Here is a 25,190-nt window from a genome sequence, read left to right on the forward strand (position 1 = left end):
TGGTTGGACCACAATTTAGCCAGGCGGCTTCCGCTCCGACCAGCCGCGAGTGCGCATCTGCTGCGGAGCTTCACGCGCGGGCAGGCTGGAGAGAGATGACAAGAGCCTCGCGGAACTGGCCAGACAAACATGGAGCTCCATAAAACGATGATTTCTTTGCTTTGGATATTCTTGCTGAACCCTTTGGAAGAGTGTCACGCGGAGGAAGGTATGTGGAAATACTTCAAAATGACTGATTTGGTCCTCAAAACAGGTCGTTTGTGGCGTGGTGAGCAACAGACAGATGCCCGCTTGTTTGGAGAAAGCAGGTGCATTCACTCCAAATGTTCAGCAACACAAGATCCAAAATGAAGTCAAAACTAAGAAAAGAAAGTCCACTTTGGGGGACGCGCATTTGGCAAGACTCAAAAAGCAGCTTTTACGCATTTGTGCTGTGCGCTTAATGCATTTCAGCCGCAGTCTGAACCACAATGAGTTTGTGACTGGCAGTTGAACATTGGCAGAGCAGCTGACCGAAGACCAAAACAAATATTAAGTGCGTCCTAACAATACCCTGTTCAAGACATTTGAATTGATTAAAACCGGGTCAGCCATGTTTCTTTTTTAGTTTAAATTCACAACTCGAAAGAAAAGTCTGTGCTTCATGCAAAAAATCTCATCTGAATGGTGCAGTTTGATTTATTCACAGCATCTTTGTGCAACTGGTTTCTTTGTCTTGTCATCCGCTGATGCTTCGCTCATTGCTTTTGTTTCGTCTTGCTGGTCCATATTTATTCCCTTTTTTTTAACACTTTGGAGCACTTTTCTAAGTGTGCTCTTCTTGCTGCTGCAAAACTGCGGTGGTTCCAAAGCTACATTTGAGCGATGTGATGGAACAAAATATAATTCATGCTGTGGTGAGATTTGCCTGTGGTTTCTTCATTGCTCCACTGATGTGCAGAAAACTGCTCAGCTCTGCACAAACATTGCAGCAAATACCAAAGCTTTTGTTTATTTTATTCTTAGTTTTGTCGGCGTGATTGACTCAAGACTCCCTTTATAATTTTAACTACTAGATTGGAGATTGTGAAATGTGTAATGGCTTCAGACCTCCTTCAGGTTTGGGTAAGACAAATTCAGTACATTAGGAATTCTTGTACAAACCCAACTTGTATCGGAGGTTCTGCTTTTACATTAAATAGTGTGTATTGGAATGTACACGCAAAATTGATCCTAAATGCTACAGCATTTATCATGATGCAATGCATCACAATTTAACTTGACAAATTCAAGAACTTTAAATAATGAATTAGAAATGTCAAAGTTAGTAACTTGATGTGCTTTTTGGTTGCTGTTTGCAGGTACAGTATGTGAGCACACTGGTTGTATGTTGCGGAGTATAATATCTGCTCATGTAGGTGGCCAAAATATTAGAAACAACTCTTTATAAGATGCTCTTTGACACCACTTTATCATGCAGCCACAAAAATACACATTTCGTACTTAATGCATCACATTAAATTTAAATTTCTCTAGTCTGGGCTCACTACAAGGGTTTGCAAGTGTGCCTAATTCACTGGCCGGTCCAGTGTGCCGTAGGAATTTATTTATTTATTGACAAGAAATAATGTATCTTTTGTTCAACTATTTATGCCAGCGAGGTGAACTGACAGACAGAACAAAAATGTTTTATTAGATGGCAAGAAGTACATCCATGATTTTTGATTTTTAAATTGTAAAATATGTCCCTTGGCTCAAAAGGTTGGAAATCACTGGAGTACTCAACCATCGTGATTTCACAACTCAGGTTCACGATTGCCAAAACATGCCATACTTGACACACACTGTACCCATGTCATGGCCATGCATCATACAGTACTCGAACACATACGCACACAAGTCAGGACTTAATACACACACTCACTTGACACATATAGTACATGCTGCGCTCACACACAAGCTTGGTCATGAAACACTTGTGTGCACCCATGATTGAAGTAATAGTTTCCGTTAGTGCTGCTGAAGTGGTCTCTTGGGCACACACATGTGGACACATGTTCAGAATCAAACCAGCGCTTTGGCACGTTTTGCCGCACTTGCACAAACACAGGGTTGCTGTTCAGTATAACGTGAGTCTTCACTGTCAAATTGATATGATCCCCTGGGCTGGATCCCCTAATATATGATTTTCTAGATGAATATTGGAGCCCAAGAGCATTATTTCATTATTTAGCTGTGTTATGTGGTGGAAGGAATAACAGTTGGCCCCTCAGCTACAATTGGGACTTCACATGTATGTACATGTTACATATACATTCATACATAGTACACATTTGCTTATATACTTTGCTTTTCTCGCTTGTCTGTATGCAAAACACAGTATTCCACGCAGTAATCATTTTAAAACATTTTCCACTTTCATGTGATTCTCTTTGTTGGTACCCAACTGGACTATGTGCATGTTGAGCCGACCTTGGAGCGGCAAACGAACACAACCGGGGGTGGTGCTTCACAGCCAGAGCCGGGTGGCCACCATCACCCACGACACACAGTAAATTCAGCCACTCCCCTCCCTCGCAGGCCGCTTTTCTCATTCCCCACACCTCAGCACTAACACACCTTGGCATCTCATCGGGCTCTCATTTACTTCCACATTCCTCCGTGCCCCCCCCCCCCCCATCCTTGTCCGGCCATCCATTCTGCAGCAAGCTGAGGGGAGGGAGCCAGTTGAACAATAAGCGCATAGTGAGGGCGAGGATTGGCAAGATTGAGGCTGTGTATGGGTCCATGCTGTCCGTATGACCAGTTTTCCACGATGCCTCGTTGTCATGTCAAAGTAATTTGAGGGACTTTACTGGCTTTGAATCCACTTATATTCACATGCAGTCTTATTACACGGATCTCCGGCCCAATTCTTCCCTGTCACGTGACTCCAGATGATCATTTCCACCAGGATGCGTAATGGGACAGGAAAAAAATTATTTCTATTTGTTTCTTCCAATGTTGGATTACTTAAACTGGAACGCAATCTTTGGCTCAGACCTGGAAAATTAATAATATAATAATAATAAAATTATAATGGTTTCATGACATCAACTATCTTACAAGTACAAAAATAAGCCAACTAATATTAATTCCAAGTTAATGATATCATTTATGTTCAAGATCTTCTGTTAACCCCTGTTGTGATGAGAAAGAAAAGGTAAGATCTAATCCTTTCCGAACAGAAGTGTTGATTGGTAAACTGAAGTGTAGTCTACTAAAGCTTTAATTTTTAGGGGCATGTTTCCCTCAATTCCTAAATGTATGAATTAATTTCCATTTTCAATGTTCCACTGTACCCACACACACACACACACACACACACAGTAGGCCAAAGCTCAAGACAACGTGCAATTGGTTTAGCTTCAACGACGTTCTTCTCTTTGGAATGTTGGTGCGTAGGTGAGCCTGCAGCTCGGCCATCTTTGACTCTCACAATGGGGACGTGTTTGCTGCAGTGTATTTCCATAAGCCTCACTATCTGCTCTCATCTGACAGAAATGATCCCACCGTGGTAATATTTTTAGCCCCAGAATATATGCATTTCTATCTTCCAGAGCATGCACGGCGCACATGCAATGGGGAAAATGGGTTAGGATTAAATTAGTATGGGGAAGAAGCACAAAATCAAATGTACCGGTATGTATTTTAATTCATTATGTGTATATTTTTTTCACAACTAATTACCTTTTCCTCTTTAAATGCATAAGGCTACTCAGATTTCAGTATGTTTGTGTAGCACCTCGTCTCTTGCAAGCGGCTTTGCAAAACTATCACTTCAACCTCTTTGAGGCAAGAGCTGTGGCAGTTTCACATTCAATTCAGTATCTTTAATGGTTGTGCACTAAAAACTGTACATTTGCATCATTCATATTGTAATGTGGCCAGAATGAACAGTTTTGCAAAAGGACATGAAACTTGTATGTCGACAATTTGTTTCTTCTGCCCCCAAGTGGCAAAAACCCCTGAGTCTTTTAAAGGTATTTTATTTCTAAAACTAGTTTATGACATAATTCAGCTATGTGCTTTCTGTTTAGTGATGAATGTACATGTAATGTCAACGGGGACTAATTGTGATACATTCACACGTGTGTACAGTACGTGTGTGGGGGCTCGATTCGATCATGCTGACCTCTGCGAGTGTGAAAAGTCAAAGTGATTTGTTTTGACGACAGGGCTGGTACGACGATATTGTCTTGTCAGTTTGTCAGGGACAGTTGGAGTAAAATGAAAGAGGACATTCACTCCAATATTAGGACAAAGGGCAGAGGAAGTGGTTGCTGATGTGTGGAAGCGTAAAGGGAACGACTGCAAGTGCAGGGGGAGCATTGAGGGAATTGCAAGCTGCCACCTCTGTTTTCCGCTTGTACGTTGCATGTAATCAAACAGTTCGGGTGTTGCTACCAGTCCGCGCAGCTGGTCCAGCAGATCCTTATTTACTTCCCAGTCCGCTGTGAAGACATCAACTGGGACTGATAGACTGACAAATTGCATGCGTGGAAATGAGATGCTGTGTGATTATTGTAAGCCAATAGGTTGATGCGAGTTCATTTTGTTCCCAGTAAGGACTGTGTATAGCATCAGCAGGCTCTTATGCTTGGATTGGCAAGACCGAATCAAGCAATCAAGGTGAAAAAAAAAAAAAAGATATGCCATAAATGTCTTTGGAAGGATTGCTTAGGCTTGATAGATGTCGTTATTATACTTAAGTCTGCTTATTCTTATTCTAGTTGTCATTCATTTCACCATTTATTTCTAGGTGCATAAACTGGAAATAGTTTAATAATAATTTTGCATTCACACAATAGCAGAGAGCAAAATAAATTATATGTGAGATACTGTATGAATTTATGAACATGTCAGAACAATGGCATGTCTTTACCGTTATTATAATTAAAAAGACAAGTGTGTAATTGGCGCAATAAGGAGTTAGAATCATTTATGCACATAACAGAGTTTGAAGAGCAACACGTAAATTGTGAAGTTTGGCAATTTTTATGAAGCTTTATCTTTATGCAAGAAGTGTATTTTAATGTTGCAGCTCCGTTTTTTTTTTTAACAAAGGTTTTTACCGTCATTGATAAATATAAAATGAAAATGACTCGTATAGTCTTGATTCAGAAAGACTGACTAATGCATGGCAGGTGACCAATATGTTCCATGATTTAGTGAAACAACTGAGAAATTGGTTAAGTTGCACTTATTTGACGTGTGGATAAAATCAAATTCGAGGCTTATGCGGGGAGATTAAGGGCCTTTTGGAAAAGACATGACCCAGTTGCATCCATCACAAGGGCCTTCTTCACCGGCGAGTGTTCAAAGATGAGATTAAAAGAAGAGAAGTCACCCACTGTAACATTTTAGGACAAATATTTGCACTTGATTTTTGTGCGGGTGCTCAGACACATTTTGCCACCACAACTATGAATGGATAAAAATGATCTTTGTCTTTGGTACTCAAAAGTGTATGGATGCCACTGGTGTATTTTTCCTCTATTTCAGCTTTGTTCTTGGAAGAATATTTAAAGTTTTGACTTTAACCTGCACAGTGAAAGTCTAAACACTAACTATATGACTTCAAGTAAGTAAAAAAAAAAAAAAAAAAAAGGAAATTGCTTTGAGCACAATGGAGTTTAAGATCTGTAATTATACCTCTGGACATTGAAAAAGCTCCAATTCAAAAAAAATATATATATTTAGCTCTCATTTGTAGCTTGCTTCGGTTTCTTTCAAAAGACCAAAATTTAGCTGCCGAGTGACCTTGTTAAATGAACTCTAACTTGCTCGCGGATGAGCTATTAACTCACAGCACGCTCTGTCACATTCTTTTTGAATCAGGGATGAGCTTTAGGGCCAATTGTAGAAGGTGTGCGTGAGTGTATGTGTGTTTTTCTTGCAGATGAAAGAAAAAGTCCTACATTCACGATTTTCTGGCTGTTTGACAAACTCATTTGTAAAACAAAATCATACCTTATTCACTATTTTTGTGTTTTTGCTATTAGTATTTTTATTCGTGTTCATGCTTGAGTTTGGGTCAAGTAGACAAGGTCATCCATTGTGTTTTAAAGGGTGGTTGCAGCAGAGGCAATAAAAAGCCCCGTAGTCCAGATGTGGTTATGCAATATACTGACAATCTTGTCAAGAGAAGGTTGAAGTTTGTTCAAATGTGATGTGAAACGTTTTCTCTTTGTGGGCCTGTGTACCAACATGGCAAGGCAGACCTGGCTTTGTGACCTTTCAGTATGTATTATCTCATAGCGTAGACAATTTACTGCACTTGAAAAATTCCATGAACCTTCTCAACATTTTCCTTGTCAACGCCTGCCTTGGTTACTCCGGCTGAGACTGGACGTCCATGAAAGCGACCTCATGATGTACTTTTCATGTCCACTGATTGTCCTTTACCACTACGGAACTCATAACACACGTTAGCAGACAGGATGAAAAATGTATACCATGTCAACATATGTATATGCCGCACAATCGAGTCACATTTTCTTGTTCTAAAAAGTTAATACATTATTTTAACCAGATTCTTTCTCAAGCCAAGATCTCAAAGCATTTTGTATTTTAAAGGTTCTTCTTAATCCTATGCTCTTAAAAAAAAATAAAATTATTAACTACCTGGAAATTGAAGCTGACCTGTTGATCTGACAGCATATTTGTTTTCATTGTCAATCCAGACCAATAATGAAAGAATTGGCCTCACTTTTGCAGTCCGTTTGGAGCGGAGCGCGTGTACTGTATCAGCTTGACTGACACTCGTCAAGTGTTTTCTATCTAATGCTGCTGCGCAGGAGTCGAGGGCCCGTCTTTCTCTTGGCTTGTAATCCCTCCTCCCGTCTCCACTGAGTAGTGGTAATGACCGTCATGTTGGAAATGTGTCCGGCAGGGCCTCATAAACCATTACCCTCATGTCTCAGAAACCCCATTAATCTTCCTGAGGGGTGTTTGACCTTTCAAACTCATTAACCGGCAGCCGGCAAAGCAGACAGTTGTGAACGTACACATAAGCTACAATACTTAGGCAATCTTACACAATCAAATACTCACAAGTGAAGTGTAAATGCTTTGTTTGTCCGAGTGTAAGTATCGTCTTTACCAGCCACTATCCCCCCCACCCCCATCACTCCCTTCTTCATCTTCTTGCCTCCTCACCATACAGGCTTGGTCAGCGACGTGTAAAATTGCCCGACCTTTTAATACACATCTTCCTCGGTGATGAATAAATACATAAATCGCGTGGCTGCGGCTCAGCCAGTTTTACGATAGCCATCCTGACCAACACCCCACGTCCCGTAGTTTTCCCACCCATACACCTCATCACACCTACCACCTGCACCCTCACCGACGTCAACACGAAAGAGGAAAGTGGGGTGTCTTTGAAGCGATAACCCCCCTGTGGATATGACTATCCTTAATGAAAGGGTGTTAGCGGCTGGGTTGGGGCCCAGAAAGCATGTATGTGAGGAGCAAACAGCCAAATGTAATAAGGGCGGTTTGACGAAGCGGGTTAAGATGCCAGCATGGAAGCTACTCTTCTCACTTTATCAGCAGGTGAGGGCAGAAGGCTGAGAGCACAGCAGGTGGGATAGGATGTAACTGAGCAGTGTGGGATCTGTTCCACCTAGTTTATTAAAATTCTGTAATGGTAGTTTGGATTAAACGAGAAAAAAAGTGGGTGTGTAAAAAGGGCAGCAGGACAATTATCCAGGTTACGAATGGTTGACCTAACCACTCGTGAACAGGTCTGAAAATTGAGAGTTCTTCTATGAAGGCATCACTGCCTAAGTGCCGTTCAGCAAGGCCCCAAATAGTTTCCCGTGGAGCGTTTCCTTTACAACTTTATTGGCTGTCCGTCAGACCATATCAATGTATCTCTGTTTCTATCTTGGTAACTGTGTGACAATCTTTTAAAGCTCGGATTTTACTATTTTTGTAGGAAACATGTTGGGTTACAGAGATGTGTATATTCTCGGGTAAAATTATGGTCTTTCATTCCATGTGTATTTTGAATATGAAAACCCTGCGTTCTATTTGAAAAAGTAGAAATGTGTATGCAGTGGCATCCTAGGGGAATAAATACATGCAGTACCCTATGGCCTATGACATTTACATTTAAATGCTTTCACCCATGTAGTTCAAGTTCTCTGGTGTTAATCCTTTGTTGGGTTTAAAAATTAGGACCGTGTCTTTTTTTTTTTTTTTTTTTTTTACTCAAAAAAATGTTGAATCACAAAATGTGACATGACATTGGTCTCCTTTCTGGTCACAAGGAATGTATAAGGATGAAGGTCCACAGTGTACACTAGCGAATAAAGCAACAGAACTGCACACCAAGGTGCAAAGCTGGCAGTTGTTGATAACTTTAATAATTATCTAGCCAATCTCACAGGCATACCTAACATATCAATAATCCCTCCTTCATCCTGTTAGCTGGTGATGCTATCGCTTATGCAGTTGCACTACTGCGCACGCTGTTCCCAAAATATCCAAATAGTGCAGACGGCACAGCTTTTTCCTCTCAGAGATGCAAAATATGACGTTAACGGTAACCGATATTTGTATGTGTAATACTCTTTGGAATTTTATCATGGTTTTAATAAACTCTGCAAGCAGAACTGTTGATCGTTGTGAGTTTTTTTTTATTATTATTTCTCCTAGCCTCTAAGACCGAGGTGTAAATATTTCTGTGTGCTTTCGTATTCCCTTTTGAAGCCTACTCGGCGGTGATTACAATCAGTGTAATCAGTTGGTGAGGTGCGCCCCGCCCCGTATCTCGGCAACCTCCCAGCCGTAAAATGTTGCTTTCCTGTTTGTGAGGCAATTAGTCTGCCAGTCAATCAGAGAGTTAGTCAGATAACCAGCTAGCTAGGTAGCTAGGTGAGGCAATCCATAGAACTAAGTCACCTCTACGGCAGCTGGTCAAGAGGCTATTTAGGGAGGTGGTCAATGGCCACGTGAATCAATGGTAATGATGATTTGGAACGGCAGAGCCAAGCCAGTCATTGTCAATGCAACAGTGCGAGCAAGAGAGACATTCCTTCCCACTGCCTGCTATGTTTCTAATTGCTAAAGCGCTCGCTGAACTGTGTTTACTTCCATTCATCATTGTTATTCTGCCTGGTTTCGCAAGGGGGTAAATACTGTTCCTACGGCAACATACAGAAGCAGCAAAAACAAGTGGATCATCCATTGGTGCCAGTAGAGCTGAAGTTTAATTTAATACGGCGACATACAAATTAGCAATATTGCATGAACAGATTTGGGGAATAAGAGGAAAATACAACTGAGAACGTGGATGCTGTTTCTTGAGATTCTTGATATCCTCATTGCTGACAGTGACTTAAAAAATACATTTTCCTCTCACCGGAGTTATGTTATTCATAAAAGATTCCAGCTCTGTCAACAACAATATATTAGTAAGTAAACACACACACGGGTATAAACAAACAACAACAAGAAAGTGTGTAACATGGCCATTTTATGTAAATCTCTGCACAATATTTAAATATAACTTTAAAAACACCTGCTTTATTTAGAAGATTGTCAATGCTTTCTGCTTATTTCTACACTCTAAAAATCTTAATCTTTTTTTAACCTGTAACTCCACTTGGTGCAGTGTGTAGCTAAAGAATATTTTGGTTATTACAAAATTTTGAGAAGGAGTGAGTGTTGGGCGACGTGCACGGTGTTCATTCTCACAAGAATCGGTTTATCGGTGCTGTAATTGATTTTGGCCTTGCAATAAATACATTTGCAGTGTGTTTAGCGAGTCTGAGCTGCCTTTTTGTGTTCAAATGTTTGTGCGTGGAAGAGCGTATTAAGTAGACCTTTTCACGGATAAATTGATTTGAATGGGGTTACTGAGGGTTATTATGAGGGTGATGGAGGTCTGTCTGTTTTTTTTGTTTTTTTTAACTACTGTATGTGTGGTGTAAAAATGCTGTTGTTTATCTCCTGTTACTTCAGAGGGATATCTGTTGTTTCTTGTAGAATTTCATGTGTTCTTGCTGGTAAATGCACTTCTGCACAAGAGTGATGCCTTATATAACAGTGGAGCGGTTAGACATTTATGGATGTCCTCTCAAGGTCAGGTTGAAACTGGTTACTTTAGCGCAGTAGGCGGTAGACTTTTATCACATTCACAATGGTTCTTTCCATCTGTCCTACTCTCTTATTCTCTTAACTTTCACAATTAAACTGGGCAGTGCTTCGTGGGTAGAGTGGCTGGAATTAATGGAAAATTAACTACAGTATGTCTCCCAAGTCTTAAGTTGATCGCAGTACATGTTTGGAGGACTTAAAGTAATGGACTTTACTGAAAGGTCATTTGAAGGAGCCTACTATTAAATCACTAAATGCTGGTAAAGCACTCAATGAATCCAATTCATTGGTAGGGATTGTGCAGATTTACACGAGAGTGCAAATTGGCTACCAGCTTGTGTGGTGAAGGTTCTCTCCCCCCCCCCCTCACCCTCCCTTCTTTTCTTTCACCTGTGCTATGGAATTTGTCTTCGGTACTCAATACTTTAATATTGGCATTCTGGCTCATACCGGGTCTATTTAGATACCTCTAGAGGAAAGCTTTAAGTCAGGGTTTAAGCATGCAATCTGATGACTTGTCTTGAGGCACATTGAGGGGACAACCTGATGAACTGTCATCCCATATTTGCACAATACTTATTCATGCCAAAGAGACATTTTACATTGTAGAGCTACTACCTAATATCTATCACCAGGATTTGAAATGGGTGTGTAGGTCAAATCCATTTTACTGCGCTTTATACTACTATTGTTGTGGCACTTCCAAAATGACAACCATCCAGCATCTATTTGGGAAGATTGAGGCATTTCTATTTGGTGTGGCTGAGAAATCATTCAACACATTAAAGACTTTAGCAGTGAAAAATAGCTGTACTAGTTGGTCAATATACAAATTTGACCTCTTTAGTAGAGGTGAAAAAGGATCATTTTGTTTTGTTCAGGATTACCAAAAAAAACTATACAACCAATTTTTACCCGGTGTTGCGGATGTGTCTGTGGTGTTGCGGAAGAACCCATTACAGTTTGGTGCAAATCATGATGCAGATGTAAACAAAACCACATTTTGACCAATGAATAACTTGATGTTCGTATGAATGGTAAAAGTGGAACTTGGAATTCCAGAAGTACAGCAATGAGTCTGTGGCAAAAATAACAGCGTTCTAGTGTGGCTGGGTGATCGGGCTGTTACATCATACAATCTACGGTTTTATTGGGTTTTATTTACTTTACACTGTACAAGAATCTAACAAAGTATTGATGGTATTGCAAGTGACAAGTACATATGTACAAAGATGTGTTCTCGCGTGCACATGCAACAAACAGTGAAGCCAGAAAATGTCCTAAAGCAGAGCAGCAGCTTGTCTGCCTCTGCTGATTTATTTTTCTCTCCTTGCCAGTTTCTGTTTCCCTGTCCCCCTGTCCCCCAAGTTGAACTGAAGTGTACATAGGAAATAGAGATCCAGTCATAGGTTTCTACGTAATTTAACGTGTATACGCAGTCATTGAAGAGTACATTTGTTCAATTGATTTTGAAAGATATTCAGTCTCCGACAGTGTGATGTTTTATCAATTTTTTTCTTTAACCTTGACTTTGTGTCTCCATTTTACATAGGCTTTTTTTTATATATATATATATATGTAACACAGACTTTGCTGTAATTCTGAGGATGTTGGCATCAAGTCAGTTAAGACTTGACATGACAATTAATTCATTATCTGACTGAAAATTAAGATTACCTCATCAAAAAGCAAACTGGGCTGTAGGTAGCAGACTCTCTGAGACGCTCTGTGTTTACTTGCCTTTAATTTTCTGTTAAAGACAATCGTTTGCTCTCAATTCATGTATGTTTGCCTTTTTTAGTCCATATTTTCTCCATCGAGTGTTTCCAAAAACTCCACCCTCTAACATAAGGGTAATGCTTTGCAAATAGCTTGTGACTGTGCCATGTTTCAAGCAGGGTTGACCATTGGTCACCGGGCACCACTTTGTGGTCAACATTTGCCCTTTACTTGGCTGTGATTACAAACCTTCTGCTCACTGCGATCATGTGACTACAGCGGTGTAATATCTTTTCTGACCTGTGACTTGGAATGGTTTGTGTTCATGTGGCGTAACGACTGCTTTGCAATCTCGACGACATCCCGAAAGAAGGATAGCTCAGGCTGTTGTTGATTTTCATTGCTCTATGGAAATAAATCACTTATTAGTATTGCATCTAAATGATTTCATGGGGTCTGTTTTTAAAGTCTTGCCGTCTCGCATGTGGTGCAACCTCGCCCGACAAGGGCAGAAGAAACGGCAGAGAGGACAACGATTGAAGGAAGTTCGGAGAGGATAATACTAAATCTAATCGGTTTCTACAACCTCACCTGCAGCCTCCCTCCTGTCCCCTCTAATTCCAAAGTAGACAAACAAATATACACATTAATGCATAAACACACTCACTCGCGCGCTCTTTCTCTCACACATACACAAACGTCAACACTTAATGAAATGAACAGAGGTCCTTTGCTTATCTTGCAGTTGGAATCTGGAAAAATGGATGCATTGCATTTGCATTTTAATTTGCCCTCAATCAGGCATTGTGTTTGATGTTGCAGCGGAATTGCCTGGTGTTTGCTCCTCGTCCCCTCCATGAGGGATGGGTACGAAATTCAAATCTGGAAATGAGGCTGTTACTTTTTCTCAATTTCTTCTTTGTCACTCAGTCTGCATGACTGTCACTCGGTTTGTTTTTCCACCACTGCTCTGCAATTCCTTTCATTTATTTATGATAACCTTCTAGTCTTTTTCCCTACCCACCCCCTTTTTTGTTTTGTTTTTATCCGTTTCTTCATTTCCTATCCTATCCCACCCGACAAACTTCTCATCTCCAGGACAGCGAATCCACAGATTTCATTAGTGATGCCATGTGATGTGTGAGTCTGCTCCAAAGGTCTCTGGCACTCATGGAATTATGACTCCAGACTCTGCTCATCATCTTAACCCTCTGTCATGCTTTCCCTCTTTACAGACATCCCACTGGATCCCTTTTATATTTCCCTCTACCAACTCCCCTGCAAGCCATTTTAAAATACCAAATTTGAGTGTGAAAGTCACAATGATAACTGTTAATAAATATTTGTAATTTTTTTTTATTTCATCAACCTTGGTCGGCACAGTTGCTGCCTCAATCAAAGTAACAGTATTTGAGACTTCAATGTTCTGTCATCAAAAGCATTCATGTCTATGGATTAATTCAGCTTTGTGAATTCTGTTTTCAATCCTGGTTAAATAAAAAATGGAATGAAAACTCAACAATTTAAAAAAAAAAAAGAAAAACAAACTACTGATAGATTGGAGAGGATACTTTTGTTCATGGTCAGTAATTTTAGTTTCTATTTTGTGCAATGTGGACAAGAAGTATGTGTAAAAAGATGAAATGTAACATCTTTTCTTGCATGTTATAAACACATCTTCATTGATCTGTTATTTTGTAGTTTAAAGTTGGTTACTCTGCTTTCTATTCCAGCCAGACCGATGTGACAAGTGTATTGTCACTAAATCACTTATCTCGACGTTTCGTGAGCGCTTGTAACAATAGTTAGCCTGGTTTGACATCGTCTTTGTCCATCCAATCCTTGTCCTCCCTTCACAATATTTTTTATAAGAAGTGTAGCCGATTTGCTACCAGGGAGGGGATGATCACTGATTTACAATGTGTTGACACTTGACGCAAAGAGAATTTCCGCCTCTGAGGCTTTCCAGCCACGGGAGTAATAAAATAACACGCCAAGCAGCTGTTTGACGGAGACTCTCTGATAATGTTAGCTGCTGGATTCCCCCCCAACCCACTATCCTGAACACTTGTACATCTGTAACGAGTCAACGATTGGAACATCAACAAATGATTTCTACGTAATGTTTGGCAGCTTTGAAATATGGACCGAAACCATCTGTGGCAGACTGAGGATCTAACCTCATGTAGCAAACTGCTCCTTAGTGTCTAGACCAGGAAAGGTTGGACTCACTTGGGCTGTAACATTGTAATACAGTACTCCAGACTTATAACAGCTCAAGCTCAGCGGCCCTGGCTACTCGCTGATTTCCAACTGGAAGACATCTATGTTATAGTCACGGATTCAGACACTATTTTGTGGAATCCAAAGCCTTCTGCAAATTGGTTTTGTTGAATAGTATTCTTCTGAAGAGCTGTAAATCCTCTGCTTTACCATGCAGTACAGGTTAAGGGTGCATCGTGCTGAGTTACTGGCGGTGACTGTATCCGAGTTGTGCAGTATGACAAAGCGTGTCCACCCCCACCGGAATGAATACGGGAGTTTTAGTTCACCCCTTTTTTTGCACATCTTTTAAAATACAGTAAAACATGAATATCAGTACAACTTTGATTGCATAGCTGTCCACATACTGGTGTATTATGCATTTTTAGAATTATAATAGTGAGCAGTGCTGGTCATTTAGGGCAGCTGCAGCATGGTGGCTGTGGTTTGTCAAGTGCTGTAAATACCTCTTATCGGTAATAATGGCGTGCACTTGACAGACAAAACATTAAGTAAAACCCCATCAGCTGCCATGCTTTTACGGATACACTATTGCTCAATGATAGATTGAATAGATGAGCAGCTGAGTGTGGGTGATAGGAGAGGTGCATCCAGAATTGTTTGCTGCTCAATCTCATGTCATGAATCTTATCACACGAACATTTATTTACACTCGATTAACCAAATGTGACCACACAATATCTTGAAAAGAACCCTCAAAGATGTATGTAAAGGCACAGTTTCCTGCTGTAAGTGCTACATGGCTGTTATCATTGCTGCAATTTTTATTTTTGGCAAATTTTGTAGGATATGAATATTCTAGATCGTGACAACAATTGGTATGTATTCATTATTATGTAAATGGTTGTTTTGCAATCGTGCATTTTAAATTGAAATCAAAGCTTTTTTTAAATTCAGCTATGGTTGAGCTTTCTTAAAACCCCATCCACAGACATTTGGCAGCATCTGGGTGTTTATTACCATCTGCGCTTGGATGCCTAAAGCACCTCATGACAAATGGCTTAGTCAATCCGTCATTTATGATTTGCAAACAAGGGTGCAAAATAACTGGAGGCTCCCTGGTTGCAAAATAAGATGCACGTACATGTAATGGAACACCCCCCACACCCCTTGCCATGTCGCTCCCTCCAGGTAGCCTGATTGGTTCCTGTACAGCTCAGCCACGTCAAAATGAGGACTCCTCTCAATAGCCCGATGACCCAACGGGGTTCACCTTTAATTTCCATGCAGGGTGTTATTCTTGTTTGCTGCATGGTGCCAAGGAGGTCACCGGAGATCAAGTCAGCTGGTGTTCAGTCAACTGCGGGGCACAAGGCTGTCTGAGTTTATGTACCAGTTTTTTTTTTATTATTTCTTTAGGCGGATTCTTTGTGTTTTGGTGGGCATGCTTAGATTTAAAAATTACTCACCTACTGTCAAACCTCGATCAAATTTTAAAGGGTGTTTTAGCTGTTTGAGATATTTATCTACATTTTCTATTCATTTCACCCTCAGTCCAGAAGACTTTACCGTATTTTAGGGCCTACAGAGCGCACCCGATTATAAGCCTCATTCAGTACATTTGTAAAGGAAATACCATTTGGTACATACATGGGCCGCACCTGTGTAAAAGCCGCAAGTGCCCACATTGAAACCGACATTGAAACACAAGATATTTACAAAGAAAGACTGTACACAGAAAGAGTCTTCAAAGTTTTAATAGCTAAGCTTGTAACGTGGTTAAAAAAAAAAAAAATAATAATCGTGGCAGCTGCACGTTAGCACAGCGCTAACAGGGCCGGTCAAAGAAAAACCATACCTAAATCGGTGAGATACAGCAGTAACACAGTAGCAACATGCTAGCGTGGCGCTAAAGCTAGTGCTATGCTAACAAAGCCGGTTAAAAAAAAAACATACAAGTAAAAATCACTGAGACGCGGCAGCAAAATGCTAGCACAGCGCTAACAGGGCTGGTTAAAAAACCAACAACAACTTACCTGTAAAAGTCACTTCCTCGGCACATATATTCCACCGGTCTCACTCTTACCTTTTCCGTTCGAGTGCCCCCTTGCAGCCAGTAAGCCAAAATGCACAAATTAGCCGCATCACCACATAATCCACAGGGTTGAGAGCGTGTGGAAAAAGCCGCGGGTTTTAGGCTGGAAATTATATTATTTATTTATGGTGGTATAACTTTGTCACATCTACCTATTTGCTTGAAGAATATTACCGTTAACTTTTGGTACAGCATTATTTTTGAAGAGAGTAAAACAATGGTTTGAACAAAAACTTCACACAAAGGTGTAATCCAGTTTAAACATTTTACCGTTTTGATTTAATATAAGGAAACAATGATCTGTAAAATCTCACAAATGTTGCCCTTGTTTAGAAGAGGAAAATTGGATGAACAACAGACTTAATAGCTTTGATCAAATATGAGTGATGACAATCAATTCCTATATTTATTTAATTTCTCCTCCTTTCGAAAGTTTTTTGTTGTTGTATTGAGCAGAGTAATACTGCCTAGGGGAGTATTTATCAATGAAAAGATTATGATGAATGGCCTTCATCCAAAACTTTACTGGTACCAATATAATGTTACAAGTAACAAATGCTTCATTGTTGGGGGAGAGTTCTGCTCCTGGCCCGGGCTGCTTTATTTTATAAATCACACGACATGTCATTTTGATTGCAAGATTAATTCGGAGATTAATGACATTCTCTCGCATCTTTCTAGAGGCCTTCATTTTATAGTGCTGATGTTGGACATGCTTTGCTGTAATGTGAGTTGTCTCAGGGAACTATGATTACGCTTTGCGGCATGTGTAAATTGTGTCACGTCACATTTCCTCTCTTGCTCATTCCGTGACAGCCGTGGCAAAATGTGAAGTATCTGCCGCTTGTCAACCCTCTAACATGCATTTGTAAATGAACACATGCATACTGACACTTGTCATGACTCAGTTTGCGTCACCAAAGTCCATCTGCGAAGATGAGTCTGTATTTGTAGCTTATGTGTATAATTTAGCACCAGTACCAAAACAGCATAAAGATGGAAAAAAAGAAGATCTGCCAAGATGATGCCAAAACTCATCGGAACAGGGACTGAAAAGAAAGACTAAATCCAACAGGGAGAAGTATAAAATATTACTGGAGCAAAAGAGGATTTAAAACAGAAAATGGCTCCAAATTATGCAATAATTATAATTTGATGTCTTCCTGGTGTTTATGCAGCCAGCGCTTTAAGACTGGGAGTTGATGAGCAGTCACCCCTTTCTCATCCCACTCAGGTCACAGCGCCCCCTAGGAAACGAGAAAAAAAACACAGATAAGTGTCAGCTGACAGCAAAGACAAAACAACTTAGACGGAACGTAACAACAACTTGCAAGAGTTTTTTTGTCTTCTTCCCAAGCACTGCCAAAGTGCCACAAAGTCAGGGACTTTCCCCCCTACAATTCTGTGCTGTGTGATATATTTCTGTAAGTTATGGACATGTCTGATAAACACTGGTACATGTTATTTGACCCCCCACCCCTTTTTTTCTCATCTTTCTTTCCTTAGCCAGCCTTCATGCGGTGCTTTCACGTTATTGTCCTTCAAATGTAACATCATACAGATGCAGCCCCTGAATTGGTGTCTTTTCTCCTGCTCATGGAAACCCACGTACCAAACATCCAATTGGTTCTTTTCACGGCATACAATTTTCTCATCTTAAAACTTCAAGTACTATTTCACAAGATCAAGAAAGAGACCTGAATTTTAGCAAAAGACTAGTTTCAACGGGTTTCATTCATTGCTAGTCTTGCGGAATCGCGTTGTAGCGATTACGCATTGTGAAAGATTTTTTGCCCTCCGTCTTTTACTTTGAATAACGATCTTTGCCAAATGGCATGCTGCCACTTAAGCTGACTAACAACCAAGTAATGATTTTTTTTTTATTTTTTTTGGAAGTCACGCAAAGCAGAGACATGCTCGTTTCCTGTGGCGTTATCTCACAGGCCTTCCCCTCCATTAGAACCAGAAGCAGCTTCCGACATTGGCACCTAAGGAAGTAGAGCAGCAGAAGCAGTGGCAGACCTGTGGGTAACTGTGAGAGGTAAACAAGTAATTAGTCCTGATAATTAAATCCTCCAGTCAGCTACCGTGCACCGTCTAAGCCACACTTGCTGTTTTTTGCTCAATTTACATAAACAGTAGAATTGGTCTGTTCAAAAAAATGAGGTATTAGCACATTAATTCTGTTCCATTATCTTCCAGGCGATAAGCAAATTAACAATTGGCTGTGGAGAAAGACATGGAATAATGGCTGGTGGGAGATGAGGCAAAGGAGGGGGTGGAAGACGCGGTTTTGGCGCCAAACAACTCGGGGAACAATGCGGGCCATAAGCTGGCTGTGTGCTCCCACGAGGCTGGAAAGACTTTGTTAAATTGTGTGTGTTTTGACTAAAATGTACTTGTCTCTTTTTATTTGCGTCGTTAGTCGTTTTCCGGCGCATTTGCATAGCCCTGCGTTAGCACATAAGTTATATTTGGGAGCGTACTGCGAAGATGTGTGGGTCCTACCTCTTTTTGTATTTCGACCAATTGGGTTCCTGTTTACTCAAGGCGGTAGATCATCAGCTAGGAATGGACTTTATACCTCTCATTAGAGTGCCTCTTTGATTTCCTTAATTACTGACCTACTGCTGTGGCTTGGCACAATCTGGCACCAACCACTCACGTTTTACTGCCGCTGTTTCACCCTGAATTATTTATTCGGCTTGAATATTAATGATTACCAAAGGACTCCTCAGTTTGTTCTACGCGTGTGCGCAGTGTTGATTAAGAATACGATTACTTGCTGGGCAAAAAAACATCACTTATTTTGGACTACTTTTGAGTTATTTTGGGGTTGCGTATCAGTAGAAGTGCAAGCAAATCTTTGGAGGACCCGTTTTACTTCTTATGATTTACTCCACTGTCATTTGAATATTATGACAAGCTGCACCCCCCCATGTAGCCCAATAATCGTCTAGTGTAAAATGTAACTATCACTCAAAACAATAATAAAAGCAGCTGAAACAACATGAATTTTTTCAAACATTAGCTCATAGTTTATCTTCTACCATTGCTCACAACATAATATTTAAGGACTTAGTTCTGCTCAGGAATTTGCTGTACGCATGAAAAAAAATCAGTAATACAAATTCAACTTTACAATATGCAGGTGTTACTGCTTTTATACTGTTCGTTTTTATAGCTACATGTATTGTGCCTCTGCATTTGTAGCTTGTTTTCATAATAACAATCAATACTACATTATTCTATATGAGGCAACCATTCACTCTCTCCAGGCATTACTTTTGTCTGTTTGAAGTTATTTTTAGGTTTTACTTTCACTGAAGGGTACCAACAGTTTTGTCAATGAATGAATGTAGGAATCTGGTCTCCTTTCCACTTTTTTAAATTTCTGCTGGAATGTAAGAACCACGATTTGGTAATATATTGAGTATATTGGCAGGCTATTGACATGATTAATACACTGGTCAGTGGTTCAAGGCCATCACATTTTTTTTTCCGTTTTGCTATTTTTACATGATACAATTGCTGTACTTATGGCTTAAATATATTTGAAAGATTTGGAGTTACTAGCAAGCATTATTCCTCTATTGTTCACTTGACAACAGAAAGATGCTTTTTGTGGTCACGGACACCCTTTCGCAGTGAGCCTCGATTTGGCTCCCAGGTTCTACAGTACCGCGTGTCCTATTGACTGGAATCATCTTTCCTACTCCCTCTTTTTTGCTGCTCCTGCCCAGCACAGCTAGTTCTAGACTCTATTGACTGATTGCCTGACAGTCCCATTGATCCCCAAGGTCACGCTACTGGCTATTGACAAATGGTCCCACTAAGCTCCCTCCCCCTTGCCATGATTTTCTCCCTCCCATTCCAAACTTGTATATTCCCCACTTTTTTTGCCCCCTCTACCAATCTTCTGCAATACAGTATATCACTAATTTCATCTTCAGTACTATCTCCCTGTCCTTCAACTCGCCCAATCTTGCGTCCCGCCTTTTTTACTCCTCCTCTACTGTTCATCGATGCAGTATGGATCGAAGAGGAGGATAATAGAGGCTCAGGCCGCTGGGGACTGAGCTTTGGCAACTTCTGACGTATGGCGCTGACCCCATTCTGGTGAGAAGAAGAAAAAGTAAAAATGATTGATATACAGGACGAAGAGGCAACGAGCCGGTGTCACTCGAGTCAATGACATGCAGGAGAGGGGAAAATTGAAGAGTCAGAGTTAAATGTGCTGTCTGGTGAAGTGTACAACAAAGCAAACATAAAAACACTTACACTAGAAGGCAAGAATGAAAATATCCCTATAAATGTCTTTTTTTATGAAATGACAATGGGTTCAATGACTACTAACATCCAAGTAAGCATCCAGACATATAGTATCAGGAAACTATTGCTCGCCTTTACTACAATACAGATTTGACAATATACAGCTACTATTCTAAAATGCCTTTCTAACATTAATCTTAAAAGATCAGCAGAGCAAAGAATCATAATTGTCCTACTTCTGATGCTTTTTTGCAATCTAATTATATACAATGTTCTGCGTGGTAACATCCACAGTATATGGTGTCTACATTCCTAACAAAAAGCCGCACAAATATACAATTCAAGTCATGCCCTCTTGAGGTGAGTTGTACATTAGTGTATCTTTTTGCACTATTTCTTAAATTCCAACAAGATGTGGAACTTCAAAAACTTAAATGTGGACCTGCCTAAGTGCGGGTCTTACATTTTGATGCTTCTGTAGTGATGCTGGAGTAGTTTTAAAGGATTCAGTGTAGATGTGTGTGGATTTTGTGTATTCATCAATATAGCATGAGTGAGGCACAGCAAATAAATGCTTAAAATATAGGCTTAGCCCTCAAGTGAAGTAGGTTTAAGGATGAGGTCGGTCTCTAATTCTTGAATGTGAAATAATCCACTTTTACCGACATGCTCACCACATGGCTAAAGCCCATGTATTAACCTAGTTTGACATTTGTTTTTTTTGCAAAACATTATATGACTAGCATGGCTTCAAGATAGAGGTTATTGGGAATGAGTGGAGACTGTTAGCGGATGGACAGCAAGCCCAGCAGTCTCCGCAAAGAACGCCTAGTGTATTTTACATTACGGGCCAGGAAGAAGCAAGGAATGAAAAGCAAGTAATGATGCATGCATGCAAATATTATATCCACATTTATTTCCCCCCTGCGGAAACATTGTGTCATTATTTTTAACACTTGAGTAGAGCCGCACAGTAGTTGTCGAGCCGGGGAGGAATTCTTGCTCTGAAGCTTTGATGTTGGTTCATATATGCGCGATCACCTGATGTCAGCGGAGCTCATCAAGTTCATAAACCCCAGGGTGGTTGTTTGTCGAATGACTTCGTAGGAAATTACATTCAAGTTCTGCTTTTTGTTAATGTTTGTCTGGATGTTTTTCAATCATTAATCAATTAATGAATAAAATGATCAAACACGAGGTGAAAGTGATCTTCCGCTCCTCAACCTTGGAAACAAGGTAAACAGGAAGGATGTGTAGGTGATGTCTGGTGAAGAAAGTGTTATGGGGGCTGCCGAAGGAAATGGATTGGAAGGGGCAGGCTAACAGATACTGAAGACACGATAGTAACAAGGGGGACAACGTATAGGAGGCCAGTGTACGATAAATGAAGACGTGAGGAGGAACTGGATGAAGGTGTTGCAAATGATAACATGAGATGATGATGCATCTGTCACTTTGTTTTCTTTGGGTCTCAGCAGGCTCGTGTCAAGATAACAGCCTGAGTGAGTGTCTAGTGCTTAAATAATACAGTTCTCTACCTGGCCGCCCACCCGCCGAGGAGGCTGGTCTAGAGTGTGACCACATTGGGTCTTGTCACAATGCAGAGTTACACACTTCTTGTATTATTTAACGGTTCCTCTTAAAGTTGGTGGAATGAGGCCACTTTACTGTGGTGTTAGCAATTTTTTTTTTTTTTTAAATGCACAGTTGGGGAAAAGGGACACAATAGGGAACATACTTAAACTCTATAGACATCTAAATAAACCTCTTTTCCAAATAATCAGACTATACTAATCAATTTTCAGTCATATTGAATGTAATTAATCTGTTATATAACATAATCGTGAAATGATTTTACTGTACCACAAGAAAGAGTGCTGGTAAATCTAACTCCAGTAGCTTGCTGCATGAATGAGCTGCAATATTTAAATACTAAAAGAAAACTTTGGTTCAGTTTGTTTAGCCAAAAGTATTTGTCAATTGTACAATATCTTGTGTACCCACAATGCACAAGTGAAGTATCTTATGCTGCTAAAGTTGCATGCATTCACTCTACTTTGAAAAGATTGGTTTTAGATACTCGACTCAGTCATTCTCATTCAAGAATCAATGGTGACCGGTGCTAGTTAATTTTGGTTAATTTGGCCAGTGTAGGTGAACGTAAAGATGGAAGTCTTTCTGTGATGCTGTCCTGCTTTGTTTGTTTTTCATGTTTGCAAATAGTGCACTCCATTTCTTTCTGCCTTTATTAGCATACTGGATCATTGACCTTTAATTTTTCTGGTTAAACAAATCTTTCAATGCCCATCCCCACTCCTTAACACTTTTTTTTTTTCTGCAGCTGGTTGAAACAGACATTTGAGAATTGCTGCAAAAACCAGTGAGGGAAGGTTTCACATCATAACTATGCATATATTATTTTACATTATATTCATAAAACCAAGCTATGTATACACATCATATGAAATGTATTTCTAATTTGCCTTTTAATATAAAAATGCCGTGTCTGCCTGTGTAGTCACATGGACATGCTACGTTTTCAAATATGATATATATATGTGTGTGTACTTTATGCTGTACAAACTATGCTTCAGACATGTCCTTGTACAGCTATGCATTACTTTTGCTGGACTTATGAAGTTGTGTTTTGGGATATGTGTATCCTGGGGGTTACCTTTCACACAGCCCCCGCAGAAGGTGAAATAAGAAAAGGATTGACCACTTATATTTTTGGGGATCATTTATGTTAAAGCTGGATGAATGAACGTGACCAGTCTTCTTAATCTTTCTCACACTCCTATTAACCTATACTATACTCTAATAAACACATTCTATACTCCTAAACACCTCATATATTTTATTCCTCATTGAGTTTAAATTAATTTTTTAAAATTTCGTTTTTAAGCGAGAAAATCCTCATTCACTCAAAATCCCCCGTTACAGTGAATTGTGTGATATGTATCGAAATCTTCAGTGCACTGAATCCACCATAGGTGATATAGCGAGGGATCACTGTAAAGCACAGTTCTTGATACTGTGCAAAAAACTATTTCAGATGGTCTTTATTTGTGTCACATTTCAATGCCTTTATCCAAATATATTACAGTACTGTTAGTTCCTTTTACTTTTGGCGATTTGAATAGGCTCAACAAATATTTCTTTAGCTGTATTGTGTTCATAGCTGATATAAATTTTGCGTCTCTGCTATTCGTAAAATTCTCATTGCAGGAACGTAAATGTGTGTAAATGACATATTTCAATTTTTGTAGCTCATCCATGAACTCCTCACTTAAAATGAAGAGCTGAAACATGTTGCATGAGCGGAAGTCTCTTTCTGTCTATATTTGAGAACTTGGTCACATTGGCCTGGCATGTTATCACCCTGGGAATAATTTAGTGATTTATTTCAGGCAGTGGGCACTTAACTAAAACAGTGACTGTTCTACATGTTCTCCCTGTCTTTACACTCTGTTCATTATTTAAATAGCTCTTGTGGCCCATTTTTCTCTTTTGAATAGTACCAGTCACGGAAGACATACGGTTTTACTCTCGGTTTATAATACAACTTCTGATCGACTATTATTACTATTTAAAATGTTGACTTTTTTAAAGGAAGGGGACAATTTTCTCTTCTGTTGCGTTTCATTGCAAGTGTTCAGTTGGCATCCTTGCTGGTTGCAACCAAGTTTTACAGTCACCTGTGCACTTTTTATTCTACAAGATTGAAAGATTCTTTCTCAATAACTGAATCGATTATTATGGTAATCCCTAGTTCATGGTGGTACATGCTGCGATGTCAAGTCTGTCCTCGTCCACTCAACGGCAATGAAATCCGGAGGCACTCTTGGCATTTTCGCTATATTATACCACACAACTAATTACAACCTCTTAACAGCCGCAAATAAACACTCGTCCCTTTTGGCCTCCAGTTGCTCTTATGCCGTCTGTGTTTTGTTTTGTCTCCCCGTTTGAATGTTAATCGAGCATTTTTTTTTCCATGTGGGAAAAGATAAATGAGATTTCTGAATGTTGGAGCTACAGTTTAAAGAGTGGAACCTCTAAAATAAGATTGTTTTTTTGTAATATTTGTATATTCACAAGATTAAAGAGAAAATTAACTTTTTTGATCATTGAACTAAAAATCCTTTCAAGACAGACTGTTAATGTATATGGGGCATCAAAGTGTTTGGATGAAGTGATAGTATCACTTTACTCTGATACTCTGAATCACTCAAAGACTTTTCTTTCCCTTGACTGCACGTGTCAATGCATTCGCCTTATCGGCGCTTTTCCTCCTCCTCCTCCTCCTCCTCACTTCAAGGAGTCTTAACAGGTGGTGATTCAGATTCAGGACTGGCACTGTGTGTGCGGTCTGGGTAGGAGCGAGGAAAATTACACTTTTAAGCTTGGCGACATTATCAGGAATATGATGTAGGGGGGAAAGAAAATAAACAGGTGTATCTTGAGGGGCATTATTATGCATTGTGCTAAAATCAAGGCATGTTCAGCTCAGTGCGGGACCTGTTTGTGGCGGCGCTGCTGTTTTCCGCATCAAATCTTTTCAAGTTAAAATGATCCCCTGTGTTTTGACTTTAGAATTTGGCGAGGACAGAAGTGCAGGCAGCGGCTTAGCGCCGCAAAGCAAGATGATCTTCTGACGTCTAACCTGCTGCTGAGTTTCCATGTTCTCCCCTCAGGGCTGTGTGGGTTCTCTCCGGCTGCTCGCGCTTCCTCCTAATGTACTAAAACACAC

At 40.0% G+C, this 25,190-nt stretch overlaps 1 protein-coding gene across 6 annotated transcripts in view; it reads left to right on the forward strand.

Moving 5' to 3' along the window:
* The window catches only part of LOC133497960 (ephrin type-A receptor 7), a 148,914-nt gene continuing 123,724 nt past the window's right edge, over positions 1-25,190 (forward strand). For all 6 annotated transcript variants that reach the window (XR_009794169.1, XR_009794163.1, XM_061814300.1 and 3 more), the window contains exon 1: positions 1-208. Coding sequence is in view for 4 of the 6 variants with exons in the window: in XM_061814300.1 (XP_061670284.1) it covers positions 130-208 (79 nt within the window). In the remaining 2 variants the exon portion in view is untranslated. The remainder of the gene's footprint in view (positions 209-25,190) is intronic.

The sequence above is a fragment of the Syngnathoides biaculeatus genome, chromosome 1 (assembly GCF_019802595.1).
Source record: "Syngnathoides biaculeatus isolate LvHL_M chromosome 1, ASM1980259v1, whole genome shotgun sequence".
In the NCBI taxonomy this organism is placed as follows: domain Eukaryota; kingdom Metazoa; phylum Chordata; class Actinopteri; order Syngnathiformes; family Syngnathidae; genus Syngnathoides; species Syngnathoides biaculeatus.